Source organism: Antrostomus carolinensis, unplaced genomic scaffold (genome assembly GCF_000700745.2).
Source record: "Antrostomus carolinensis isolate BGI_N321 unplaced genomic scaffold, ASM70074v2 scaffold2517, whole genome shotgun sequence".
NCBI classification, from domain to species: domain Eukaryota; kingdom Metazoa; phylum Chordata; class Aves; order Caprimulgiformes; family Caprimulgidae; genus Antrostomus; species Antrostomus carolinensis.
In genome coordinates, this window is record NW_010325130.1 from 6,445 (window position 1) to 20,351 (window position 13,907).

Consider the following 13,907-nt stretch of genomic DNA (forward strand, 5'->3'; position numbering starts at 1 on the left):
AACAAGTGGTTATTATTGAGCCTTGAGTGTTAGGCTAATATTTTGTGCAGTCTTTGGATGTTTGGTGGTGTTTTTAAGATGATACACTTCTATCAGTTATATTTCTTTGATTGTACTTTTCTTTCTAAAACTAGATTTTAATGAAGTAATCATATTAGTAACCATTCCTTTATGAAGACTTCCAGTACTGACTTTTCCTAAAACTGTAGTCTTAAGAGAAGGTGAGGCTTAGTGGATTTTTTTTTTCCTGTCGTGAAGTCACCAGTAGTCTATGTAAGCTATTGAAATAACACAAACAAGAAGTTGCTTTCTTCATTAAGGCAAAGTGATTAACCAGAGTTATAATTGCTGTTTCCACTAATTTATTCTTGTCTTTTTTGTGTATATGCAGAGCACAAAGTAATCATAGTGGGACTTGATAATGCTGGCAAGACTACTATTCTTTACCAATTGTAAGTATGTGAACTATTTTGTTCTTCTGTTTGCGTGTTAGTATTTGTCACTGATTGAACATTGAAACATTGGGCAACTTGGAATTGGCCAACGTTGAACATTCAGCTTTGCAGCCTGGCAGAATCATTAGGCTTCTAGATCACAGTCTGTACATTAATGGTATTAATGTATCTTGTTCTAAACAGAGTAAATATTTAAAGGATAAGTGAAGGAACCACAGTGTCTTAAAACTGGACTGTAAATTGAATAACAAAATTGTACTACATATTCAAGCACAAAGTGAACTGCAGATTCTTTCTCCATCAAAGCCTGTCTTTATTTGTAAGTGTAGAAATAATCTTGTTGCCAAGAACTGCAGAGAAGAAAGTTATTTCTAAATTAATGGAAATTATAGCCACTCTTCAAAAATTTATAAGGGTTTCCAAATGTTGTCAAAAATTTGGGATAGAGGATTCTTCAACATAGTGTTTCAACTTGCCTAGGTCCTACCTTAAGCATTTTCAATAGCATCATTGCACTCAAATCTTGCTAGTATTACAAGACTATCTATGATAAATCCAAGAAATTTGTCAGGAACATAATTACTATGGTAATTGTGGGAAATGAGAAGGGTGTAGCCAAAATACTATGTATATATTCGGATACGAAAGCAGCAGAGGGTGTTTTCCAAAAAAACTTCTTCCTAAGCACTTTTGACAAAGCTTGAGGGTAGAACAGAGATTTTCAGCTATGTAAACAGTCCTTAGGAGTTTGTTTTAATACTGAGTAAATAAGTTGAGTGCTCTGATAAAATTATATTCTGATTCATATTTTGCACAGTTTAGTGTTCCCCTTATTTGAGATCTTTAGAATACCAACTTTTACTTTGAAACAAGCGCATTTTAAGTATCTGTTAAAATGTCCTTTAAAAAGAGAAGCCTCTTAAAACACAAATGCTTATCTGTTTATTATAAGCCTTTTATGTACTTATTTGTCATTGCTGATGTCTTTAAACATGTCTACAGTCTGCTACAAAAGCACATTAGAACTTTGTCAACCACAGTTTTTAGTCCAAATTCAGATTGAACTAATCTTTTAACTAAAGAACTACGCTTAAATAATTGCTTTATTTCTATAAAAATTCAAATGTATAGCTTTTTGAAATATGCCTATTTTTTTAATCTTTCTTTATCAGTCACATATATTTACTTCTCTACAACAAATTTGTTGTAATTGAGCTATGACAAGCCTTGTGGATTTTACTGGCTGGTCTTTATCGTTTGATATTGTTTCCTTTAGCTTAATGAATGAAGTGGTTCATACTTCTCCAACCATAGGAAGCAATGTAGAAGAAATAGTGGTGAAAAACACTCATTTCTTAATGTGGGATATTGGAGGACAAGAATCATTACGATCATCATGGAATACCTATTATTCAAACACAGAGGTATGAGAAGCTGCTTTGAAGTCTGCAAATTAAAAAAGTTTGTTGGAAATTACATTTATTTATTAGGAATATTGGTAGATGTTTGTAAAGATTGCAGCTCTATTGGTTTTATATATTTTTGAGTAAGAACAAACCCAAAAAGTGTTAAGTTGTCTCTGATATGCAGCCTGTTTTCTGGTATTTGAAGTATTTTTCCTGTATACTTTAAAGTAATGTTGCTTGATCTCTGGTACAAACTGTGGAGTTAAGACTTTTTTCCCCAGACAAATCAGATGATAGCAAAATACACTTCAGATGAAACTGGTTTTTTGCATGTTTTTTCAAGTAGATTAAAAAGAAAATTTTGCAGTGTACTTTGGAAGTCCAGTGAGGATTTGCAGTGGTTAACCTAACTTCCATACATCTAGTCTGAAAGGTTTTTGAGGTGGCAATAATTAGTGATAAAGAATGAAACTTTCTAGGCAGCAGTATTTAAAAAGCTCATCAGCTTGTGGCTTTATCGAAAGGATAAAGGAAAGTCTAGCTGTGCAGTACTCATGAGGTATTGGTAAAGGTGCCATTGCTGCAAAGGTTGGAGTAGAACTCAGCAACAGCTGTCTTTTAGGAGTTTGGTTTTTTTATGCCAGTCTTTTTGTTGCAAAAGGTTGTCAACGCAACATGCACATAAAATGTCTGTAGCCTCACTTTGACACTTCTACACTGATATAAAATATTTTAGTCTTAATTTCTTACCATTTCTACTAAAAGTAGAGGTCTCTTGTAGATATTGCTCATTATAGAAGCATTCTGTCCTCTATAAAATGAGGTTTTATGGCCTGTGCCCTCTTTAAAAGAGGGGAGATTAGAGTGGTCCACTCCAGATGTTGAGAAACTTTTTATATATTGAAACCCTATTGATGACATCTCAAACTTCATCTCTAATATTTTAAACTTATTTTTATCTGTAAAAGTATGGCTGCATCTAGGACACATACATGTAAGAGTGAAGAGTCTTCTGCCAGCATTATCTGGTACAATAACAATAAGTTCTTGACATTTGCCTGTTGAGAATCTTTGATTTTGGAATATATACATTAGTTCTTTTTTTTTTTTTGATCCTTTTAGGATGTTCGTCATCATATTCTGACTAGTAGGTGTTTGAAATCCAGTGCTTTCTAGCACTTGGAAAGAACTTTCTTTTTACTTAGAAGCTTTGTCTGCTGCAAACAGTTGAGAAAGAAAAGGAGTCTTTTTAGTATGCTAATCCTAGCCTCCCCTATATGAATAATTCTTTTACTGTTCCTTGTCAACTGCTAGACATCTCAAAGTCACAGCAGCATTAAATTGACTCAGTTTTTCATACTTTATGGTCACTTCTAATGGGTAGTGAATCTCCTTAATTTTATAAGACAAAATAATTTGGCACATATATTGGGGAATTACAGCAGTGACTTCTGATCCTCCTTTTTTGTTACTCTATCTCTTTTCTCTCTTTCCTTATCTGTAAATTGAAGCAAACTAAAGAAAATCTTGGAAGTAATGTAAAAATCCCACATATAAGCTTTTCAGTGCATACCTGTTCTAATTAGTTTCAACTTAACATGGCTAATTCTACAATTCTGTTTTAAGAGTCAGACTGTATTTTTACAGAAAAGATGTTGAGACAGGCTTGCAGACATAAGATTTGGGGGGAGAGGAGAGGGGAGGGAGCTCTCATGGTTAAGTATTCCCATCTGGGAAGAGAGGTGATGGAGCCTCTTGGGTGAATTTCATCTCCTTGGTTTCCTCTCCAGTGCAACATGTATTCTCTGTTTTTTGGGGGTTTTTTTATGGTATCTGTATAATTTTCATCAGAACATGCTTTATCTCCCTGCTAGTTGTTCCCAGCTATGATGCTTTTAGCACTGCTTGGAGCACACTCTGGGCAGGGAAAATGTTGAACACTGATCGGTTTTTATGGTTTGTGTACACGTACTATTGTGTAATGCTTACAAGCATTTACTTGATTATTACCTACCACTTAACACCCTGTCTTTTTCCTCTCTAGTGTAAGGCTATGAGATAGAAGGCACAAAACAAGGGGCAGAAAGAGTGGAGTAAAAGAGAGTAATTTTCATACCAGTGACAATTTCTTCCCACGGGAGACCTGATGTACCAGAGCTAGCAGTGTCTCGGGATTCACAAGCGCATGGCCATGAGAATAATGGCAGGAACAGTAAGGGTAAAATCACTGCTATAGCCATCTCCAAGTGCCTAGGTGGAAGGATACAAAATTTTAAGTGAGAGGCCAACAGCACAGGCCCTTTGTGTTACAAAGGCTAAGCTGTTGTGCAACAACATAATGCTAGGCCCTACAGGTACATAGCTTTCTGAGCTCTGATGTGCTACTTTGAAATACCATTTCTTAAGACATGTGAGTAAGATGATACTGAATTGCTAAAAATGCTTCTTACAAAATAGGGAATTTCAGTTTCAGTTTTATAGTTGTCTGAGTATGTGAGTAGTAGTGGAGAGTAATAGCTGTTTTCATTAATAACTATGTAGCAAGTTTGTCATCCACATTTTAAAAGTAACCCACTGTCTGTAGGTGGTACCTGTGTCACTATTTTGCTTATGATGTGGGGCCTGAAAATCCACTGAGGAGATTTAACTGTAGTACATGAAAGCAGAACTGAATAGCAGTGCTGAAATGTACAAGCACAATTTTTAATTATTTTTTTTTTTTAAACTATAACCTTCATGTATGATTCCCAGGGCTCTGGCAAAATACTGTAACAATAAACCTCTTGTTCTATTTTCCAGTGTGCTCTGAAAGTCTGTGTCTCTCTTATATAGGAAGACTTGTGGTAGAGGTCTCTTGCAAATGTGCTTTCTGTAATTTATACCTTGTATTTACATACTGTACTATTGGTTTTTTCCCTAGTTCATCATTCTTGTTGTTGACAGCATTGATAGAGAGCGACTTTCTATTACAAAAGAAGAACTTTATAGAATGCTGGCTCATGAGGTATGGTGGGGAGTTGGGATAATAGTTTTCTTTTGTTGTGAACTGTCAAATAACATTACTTCTTTCCTATGTTAGAAAAAATCACTGTTAGAAAAAAATTTCTGAGCCTAAATGTGCATGCATGTTGATCACATTTTAAAACCATGTAAATTATAAATAAACAGGAAAATTACTGTGAAGCACTCTTCTAATGGGACTTGCTTGATTGTAATCAAATTACTCTTTACTTTGCAATTGTTGAAATTGTAGCATATCTTAAACTTCATATTAATGTAATTGAGTATTATTGTTCTTCACCACTGTCTCTTCTTTCAGTTCAATGGTTAAAATTTCAAGAAACTGTTTTTAAAAAAATTACTGTTATTTTAGAAAGTAGGCAATTCTATTTATCTTTCTTGTTAGTTTGAAGTTTGTTTTTCTTTTTTTAAATACTGTTCCTTAGAATTAAGGAGCATATACAATACTATGAATAAATTCGTTTCAGTTCAGTTTCCTTCTGAATTATTTTGTTCATAGTTTTAATATTGTGTGTTGTATTGAGGGCTGTTCAACATTGGGCCAACTCCCTCAAACATCCTAAATTAACATCTACTTTGGATTAGCTAAAGTACATTAAAACCTGTGATCGCTCAAACTATATTAGGGTTGTTTTAAGTCTAAATATCTTTATTCATTTTTGAAGGAAAAGGGTTTAGTACAATGCAAGTAATTCTGTTGTTCATTTCTCTGAGAGGTTTGCATTGTTTCAAATGAGTGAGTTTTTACTTTACAGTTAATATTTACAGAGTTTGGCTCTGGTAGTGAGGAGCAAATATACTACCAAAAAAGATGGAAAGGTTACTTTTTGTGGTGAATTTTTCCCCACAAAGTTTTATTAGTTTCCAGTGTTATAAACCCTTATGAGATTGTGATCTACTATCTCTTGAAAACAGTTGGTAGGCCTAGACTTGACTGCTTGTAGGAGTGCATTTTCAACTTTGGACCAAAAAGGTTTAATTTTTTAATTTTTTTTTTTAAATTCTCTTGATGGAAAAATAGTCTCAAAATTTAATATGTGTTGAAATGTGTTGAACACTTTTATTTACAACTGTCAGCTTCCTGAGTATTGCATTTGTTTACCCTTCTGCACTCATAAAACCGTACATCTCAGTTCTTGACTCATTACTGTGTGGAATCCTAATTTCCATACAGAAACAAAATAACATTTTATTAGTTTCTGGTTTTGGTAGAGCTGCTGCAGCATTATTAGAGCTCCATTTTTGGAACAATAACATAAAAATTAGAAGAATGTAAATAACTTTCTTAAATTGTTACTGCTTTAATCACTATAGACCTTTTAAAATGAAGTTCAAAGGAATTTCAAGGCAATGCTATCTAGCAGGCTTTTCCATTTGAATAGTATCTAATGTAGATTTTGGAATGTTTATCCAGTAATAATTCTGCTGGCTGGATAGTTTGGAGCTTTATGAAATATATTATAACAAAACTTCCATTAGTTAACATATAAAAATGTGGTCAACACTAAAAGGGTGGTCGTAGAATACATTATAATTCGATTCTCTGAATAAATTGTTTTTCTCAGTTTTAATGTAATTAATTTTTAGTGCAGTAAGTCTCTTAAAACTCCATGCTGCTGTGTAATTGTAGATGAGCTTGAATACAGTTCTTTTAAGAACTTCAGTTAATGCAATAGTCTTTTAGTTCTTTATAATAACTATTATGAATATTCTAAATTACTTCTAGGATTTACGGAAGGCTGCAGTTCTCATTTTTGCAAACAAGCAGGACATGAAAGGTTGCATGACAGCTGCTGAGATATCTACATACCTCACCCTTAGCTCCATAAAGGATCACCCGTGGCACATTCAGTCCTGTTGTGCTTTGACAGGAGAAGGGTAAATGCTTACTGCTTAGTATAGTAATACATGGTAAATGAGAACATTGATTTAGAATCCTATTGATGCCAATGTGGATTTCTGGAAAGAGAATGATTTTCTGATCTTTGAAATCAGAGGGACATTTTGAATTTTTCCTTTTCTTTATTTCATAGCTCACACTCAAAATTTGTGTGAAAGTCTTTCAGTTTATTGTTTAAAAATAAGCAGAACCTAAACACACACAAAAAAAACTCCAGCCCCCCTCCTCCCCAAAATATGTAGCTGTTGGCATAATTGTTTACTCACTGTGTGCTGCCCTCTCATTCTGTGTGAAACTGTCACAGTGTCTTTGTGTAGTTAAAGAAATAAACTCCTGTCTTCTTCATTTATATTCTGCTCTACTGTGAGCATCCAAGGTGTGGGAAGGTTGTAGTGGTTTGGGGTTTTTCTGATAAACATTCAAACATAGTTTTTATAAAAATGTACATAATCTCGCATAAAGCAAAATTGTTACCAATATTAAACCTTTTGTTTATATCTGGCTGATGTAGCTAATCTTGAAACTTGTATACCTTATACCAGCAATTACTTCTAAGGAAAGCTGAGCTTTCCTTAGATCCTTTGTCTATAAAGATCAAGAAACATTTTTGGATGCCTGTAACAAGTTGGATAGTGTCTTGCTTACATGGTTTGAAGTGTGCTAATTTTTCATCTTGATTTTTTAAAGAAATCTTCTAGTGTGTAATAATTAGAGGATTTTTTGTTGTGTTGTATAACCTTTACAATAATGCGATCTTGCAACATCAAAAATGGTGAAGCCAAATGAGTATTTGGGAAGCGAGAGCATCTTCCTCACTTCTAGCATGAAATATACTTCAAATGTAATGGAGATGTAGAGTGATTGGTAGCATCCATTTCCTTAGGGTGGGATACGTTAGTAAGAACAAAATGGTTTTTTGATTGAGTTTTTGGATTGTATTATTTCATTGTAAGAGTTAACTCTGCTTTCCTTCTACCAGTTTTACCAAAGTCACTGAGTATTTAACTTACGTACTAATTTAGCTCTTCAAATAAGTTGGCATTTGGAGGAAGGTATAAATTAATTAATATGAACTTTGGTTTAGAAACATTTGCCATCCTAGGCTACTTAATACTTAAAACTGTGACAGTAGTGAGACCAACTCATTAAAAAAAATCCCAGATTTCGATTGCTGCACTGAATCTTCCTTGGGGAGATCTGACAGAAGTCTAGGGAGATTAGCCCTGTGTAAGTGAACCTAGCCCTCTTGCATAGCTAGATCGTTATTTACTTTACAAAGGTAAAGCTTAAAGATGGCATAAACTAGGTAACTAGATCCCTAGAAAATCAAAGGAAAGCCTGCCTTCTGAAATGGAAAACTTAAATAGAGATGCAGATTAAATGAGTAAGCAGATTAGATCCCATGCAATCTTGGTGTTGAATATAAACATATTTTTAATTTTGTAATGGGATTTTGGAATTCCTGATACACTGCCTTTTCATGAACCAATTCAGTCTGGGTAACCTGTTCTTTGTCTTTTAGTATTAGTATATAAAGGTGAATCTCTCAACGAAGCAGTCTTTCATGGGAAACCTGTAGAAAAACTTATTTGATTCCATGTGCTTATGAGTAAGCATGTTAAGAATAGTGTGTTTTAGATTTACAAGGGAAAAAAATGGGAGTGTCAAGTTTCAATAAAATAGCATGCTTGACTGTCTTGTGGTTAAAACCTAAGCAGACATAGTTTAAAACGCTATTTACTCTGTTCAAGTTTCAGTCCCAAATCCATGTGATTTTATTTATTTTAAGTAGATGTTTTTAAACATAAAAACAAGTAGAAAATACTTTTAAAATGTTGGAATAGAACTAGTACCAATATAGCATCTCTTATCTTTCAGATTATGCCAAGGCTTGGAGTGGATGACCTCCCGTATTGGAGTGAGATAGCTTCCCCCCGTACCCCCAGCAGAAGAAAAGACTTCTATTTATCCTGTGCACATGTACATTTTTCTGTACTTCTGTCTGCTGAGGCAGTGACCATGTTTAATTTATATCAGCAACCACCAAGCTGTACTTGAATCAAGTGCAGTTGAACTGAAACACAAAGTATTTTCTTAACTTTTTTTAAATACACTTTCAGCTGGATGAACGTATGTGAGTCTGTTTTTAAGCATTGAAATTCCTCTGGATATGTATTCTAACTTTTTCAATGATAGCTTTTTAAAATCTGTTTTGTCATTGTCAGTATTTCATATTTCCTCTTTCTAAATAGTTTATATCTTACTAACATAATTATGCAGTTTGCTTAATAATGAAAAAGTAGTGAGTAGGTTGACTTTACTCTGGCATAGCTTTAGCCTCTAAGGATAACCATATCTCCAGCTGGGCTTCCTGGAACATCAGTAAAGTTCTATCCAGCATGGGAGTTAATAGTTATGAATGCAGATTTTTAAATACTGAAAGAATTAGTTATACTTAATATTGTGGTGGCTTTTAACCTGGTATACAGTTGAACTTCTGCCTTAAAAGAAAGCTATTTCATTCTCAGTTTCTCTGGTAAGTAGTTCTAGGATATGATTCTTTTTCCTTTACTTGAAAATACATCTCTGTCCAGTGAATAAAAATTTTGTAATTAAGTGCTGGTTTAGTTATTTAGAACTTGAATAGTTTTTTTAAAAATAAATCTCTTGATAATGAAATTTGAAATAATGACAGCCAGTGTTATGTGTAGATTTGCTGTAATCTGTTAAAATTTTAAATACTGTATACATGAACCTTGTCCACCCTTTAGCAAGAGAGCTGTTTTCTAAATGAATGCAAAATCAAAAGGGAAGACAGATTTATGAGAAGAACAAAATCATGGTGCTGTATCTGTAGACTTCAGAGTGAAGCTAATCTGGACATTTATTTCTCTACTATCAAATATGTTTTCAGATTCTGTTGCAGAGAAAATATTTTGCCTTAATTTTTTTTTTTTTTTTTTTTTTTTTAGTCTTATTTGCAGGAGCAGAGAACTTTTAATGGTGTTCAGGTTAGATTGATTCTCCTGAAATTTAGGAACTGAAAGTTGAAAAAGCAGAGAGCTTCCATTTGAAAAACAGGTGATGACAGACTGGACCTAGTAACTGTAAAATTCAGATTGAAGGGGTTGAAGTTAGAGCTGTAAAGAGAATCTAAAGCTATGGATGAAGTTAATTGAGAATATTAGGCATCAAAAAAAAACCAACCAAATGCCTGAAAAACTATCTAAGAAGAAAAAAACAAACAAACAAAAAAGAAAACAAAACCAGTAGTGGACACCCAATTCTAGTTTAGTGACAAAATGTTTTTGATAAATCTTGTTTTGATAATTCAAGCACACTGGGTTTTCTTTAATAAAATTGTAAGTTTTGTAAATTTCAGTTTGATTCCATTTTTATTTTAACAAAGCTTAATGAAATTTCAAAATTATCAGCAAATATGTTGTCATAAGTGTTCAGAAAAAGACTTTGAATACATGTGAAATCAGTGATTTGTTGAATTAAGTTATATATTAGGAGAAAGACTATATTGAGTGTCCAGTAAAATGCTCAGAAAATAATTTACATCGATGAAAAGTAGTGCTTAAATAAAAAAAGAGGAATGCAATGAAAGGTTAAAATCTGATAATAAAGCTTTTTGCTCCAATGTTCATGCTAACAACTGTTCTAATATGTGAAAATAAGATTTGTTTTGTTCTTAAGGAAGCAAATTATAAAGGAAAAAAATAAAATGATACTGTGAATGGGATTTCTTGTTTGGTCACTTAATAAGTTCAGTTTGCAATTTAGAGTTATTTTCAGGTTTATTTTTATGGAATTCAGAATATAGTCCTGAATATTTATCAGAATCACCATCTGGATGTGTAGCCTTTTGATACCACACTGATTTTTTATATTTAACACTGTACAGGTAAAACCATTCATAAATACATAGTCTGATTACTAAATCCAGTGTTACCTGAGGTGATACATCTAACTTTGTTAAGGAAAAAATGGTCATATTGTAGACCTTAGAATATCAGAACAGTGAAAGTGGTTTTTTAATTCCTTAACACTGAAGACCTTTGAGTACCTTTACAGAAGGAAACATTCCTGACCATACTATGATTTTGATCACCTTTCTACTTCATTTTCTACAACAGTTTTCCATTGATGTTACTGATTTGTTCACAGCATTTAGGCTGTGGGGTTTTTTTGAAAAAGGCTTGGTGTGGTATTTTGGGGGGCTTATTGTTAATCACCTTCAGAGCCTGTTAAAGTGATTTGATTAAAATATTTTTTACAATGAGGTGCTTTAGAACACTGCATGTGTCTTTGCACTGACAACACTGCATTTTTTTTGTTAATTTGTATGTAGTAAATATATTGCATGTAGTTTTTGCACTTGGAAAATATTCTGCATTTAATATACTGTTCACAAAGAAAACTGTTAATCAGCTTCTCAGAGGAAATTAAAAATGTAAGGAAATATTTTAAAAACAAAATATCACAAAGATCTTTCTCCTAAATATTCTATTTTACTCAAAATACAGGATACTGGAAAACAGTAATTTTATGCATGTTATAGTCTAATTTATAAAACCAGACCCATTGTGTTATAATAATGCATCATATTGTGAGAGAAGTAGTTACAGTTTTTTTCACAGCCCACCTTTGAGCAATTTTTGTCATGCTTGGCTGAAGTTGGCAGGATCCACTTTTTGAAAGTAGTCCCTGCAGACTTTTAAGCTCTTTTTCTTAATTGAATTTGCTTAGTTTATTTGAAATGGAATTAAGTTTATCTGATTCAATAATACATAATAAGTTAAAACCATTTACTAAGGAAAAAAAATATGTTCTGTGACCATGAAAAGTTGCTTTTCCTTTTGTACAATTTAGCTTCTTAAAGTGGGTCATTTATAGTTGAGAAGAAAACTGTTTCTTTCCTTTCTTTACCCTACAGTTCACAGTTGCTGTAGGCTGCAAATATTCAAGTGTTCTGTATTGTAATTTCGTATACTGAATTTTTGAAAAGTTCATTTGCTCTTTGTAAACCGAAATGCCCCCCATAAAACATGCAATTCAAGTTTTTTCCAGTTTTGAAAATAAAATTCTACAGTCAAACTGGTAAAATTCTACAGTCATTTCACCATGTAAATATTGTAACAGACACTCAAATATGGTTTCAGGGTGGAAAAATGCTCTGATGAAAAATTACTAAAGTGTTTGAATTTGTGGCCTTCAAGTAATTTTAAGAGACTATGATTTGTGCTTTTTGTTTAGAAACAAAACAAAAGCTTCTGGACAAAACAAAACGTGTAGACAAATATTTACAGACAGATCAGTAATTTGTGTTGAGTAATGAAAATAAGAGAGTGGGAAGTACAGGCAGTTGAATTCTTGCTTTTCTGTTCAATCCCAATACTGTTTTATAAGGATATACTTAAAAAAATAGATACTTTTTCAGTGTCTTTTTCTCCAGCAATGCCAAAATCTTCCCAAAGAACCAAGGGTTTTGAAGATGTTCTCAAAGCAAAAGGTCTAGAGTAGCAAAATAAGTATGTGACTATATTTACATGCTGTTACCTAGACAGGATGCATCTCTTGCCTAGGAATATACCTCCTGGAACTATACATTTTATCACATTTAAAAAACGAACCCAGAAAGCTCACATTCTTGGCCTTAGTTTCTTATGTTAATGGAAAGATAAGCATATGTTAAATGAAGAGAAAACTTTGTAGATACAAAGATACAAGCCAATGAATTGTGGAATTTTGGGTAGTTCGTAATTTCTGTAAGACTACACAGATGTCACTATAGATAGACAAATCTGACATTAAATTGCTTTGTTTTGAGAAAACTAAAGCTGGAACGTGCCAGCTTTCGTAGGCACAAAAGTTCTACTTTTGGCTGAATATGACCTCTTTATAATTACTTCATTCAGTGCAATACTCAATATGTTTGAGAGGTCCTGAATATGTATCGTAGGTTTTTTTCACTGTTCACTAGTATGTTCATGGCAGTTTGCAGTAAATGTACCTTATCTTAGTCTCTGTACTCACCACTGGAGGTCAGACTTAGTGAACAAGCTGTCTTGATTTCTTGAGGCTGCCTTACTGCCTTTCCATCCTGTTTCTAATTCAAGCCCTTGTCTTCTTTTTTTTTTTTTTTTTACCTCCTTCCCTCTGAGGTATTGTGCCTTGTACTGTCTTGTCTAAGGATGCTGACAAATGCATGTTATCTTTTTTTAAAAAAAAAACCAAAACACCCCATACCTTAAGTACCTTTTTTCAGTTTGTATGTGTCTGTGTTTACCTTCTATCACCAAGCAGTCTCCATTTCCAAGACATTGCTGGCATCTTATCTGGGGGTCTGAAGAGTCCCCTAGCTGGATGTTCTGCAGAACTGGGGCAACAGTTTCTGGTACAGGGGCACAAATTTCCTGAAGTTTAGCCAGGCGGGCTGTACTAACACTCAGGATCCACGTCACAGCTTCCTCCAGTACCTGTGGGCACTAGCAGTTTTCTAGTTTAAATCTTTGCAAGTTCTTCTGTATCAAATTTAAGGCTCACTATTCACCGCTGGGATTTCTGTTCTGAAATGTGTGCTGTTAGCCTGATCTTGCAGGAGACCTTCCTTTTTTTTTCCTGTGAATAATCAGTTCCATAATTATAATATCTAGAGAGAGAGATTTTTATTTACTTTTTTTTCCCCAGCAGCAGTGTTGGTCTCATGTTAAATTTCTGCTTGTGCTATACAAGCATATACTGTGTTCCAGTTCCTGAAATTAAGACGTCCTATACAGATTTATCCTACTGTTAATGGGTTGGCATGTAGCTTTTTACTTGTTTATCTTTTTAAATTTCTTCTCTAGGTGGTAAAGAGCTTCAGTATCCCCAAGCCAGTGGTTCTTTCCATCTCTTTAAACACACTACACACAGTAATGGAAAGAGGACTTTGGCATTGCTACTCTTTTTTTTTTTTTTTTTAACTAAAAATTAATTGAAGAGTTATTCTGTTAAATTTGGTTGGATTTTTTTCGTTTGTTTGTTCTTTAGTGAAGAGGTGTCAAAATAGCGTAACACTGACTTTAAGTGTAGGGGTTAGTGAGAGCATTTCATCTTCAATCCCTTCACTTGCGCAGA

The 13,907-nt window shown here is 33.5% G+C and overlaps 1 protein-coding gene across 1 annotated transcript; it reads left to right on the plus strand.

Annotated features, from left to right (window-relative positions):
- Nucleotides 1–396: 396 nt before the first annotated feature.
- Nucleotides 397–13,702, plus strand: LOC104519619 (ADP-ribosylation factor-like protein 5B; the record flags this gene model as incomplete). Its single annotated transcript, XM_010171100.2, has 6 exons — nt 397–452; nt 1,732–1,879; nt 4,782–4,865; nt 6,609–6,760; nt 8,661–8,700; nt 13,637–13,702. Coding segments are annotated over exons 2-6 (486 nt in total), but the record flags the coding sequence as incomplete, so codon positions are not given.
- Between the last annotated feature and the right edge of the window lie 205 nt (nt 13,703–13,907).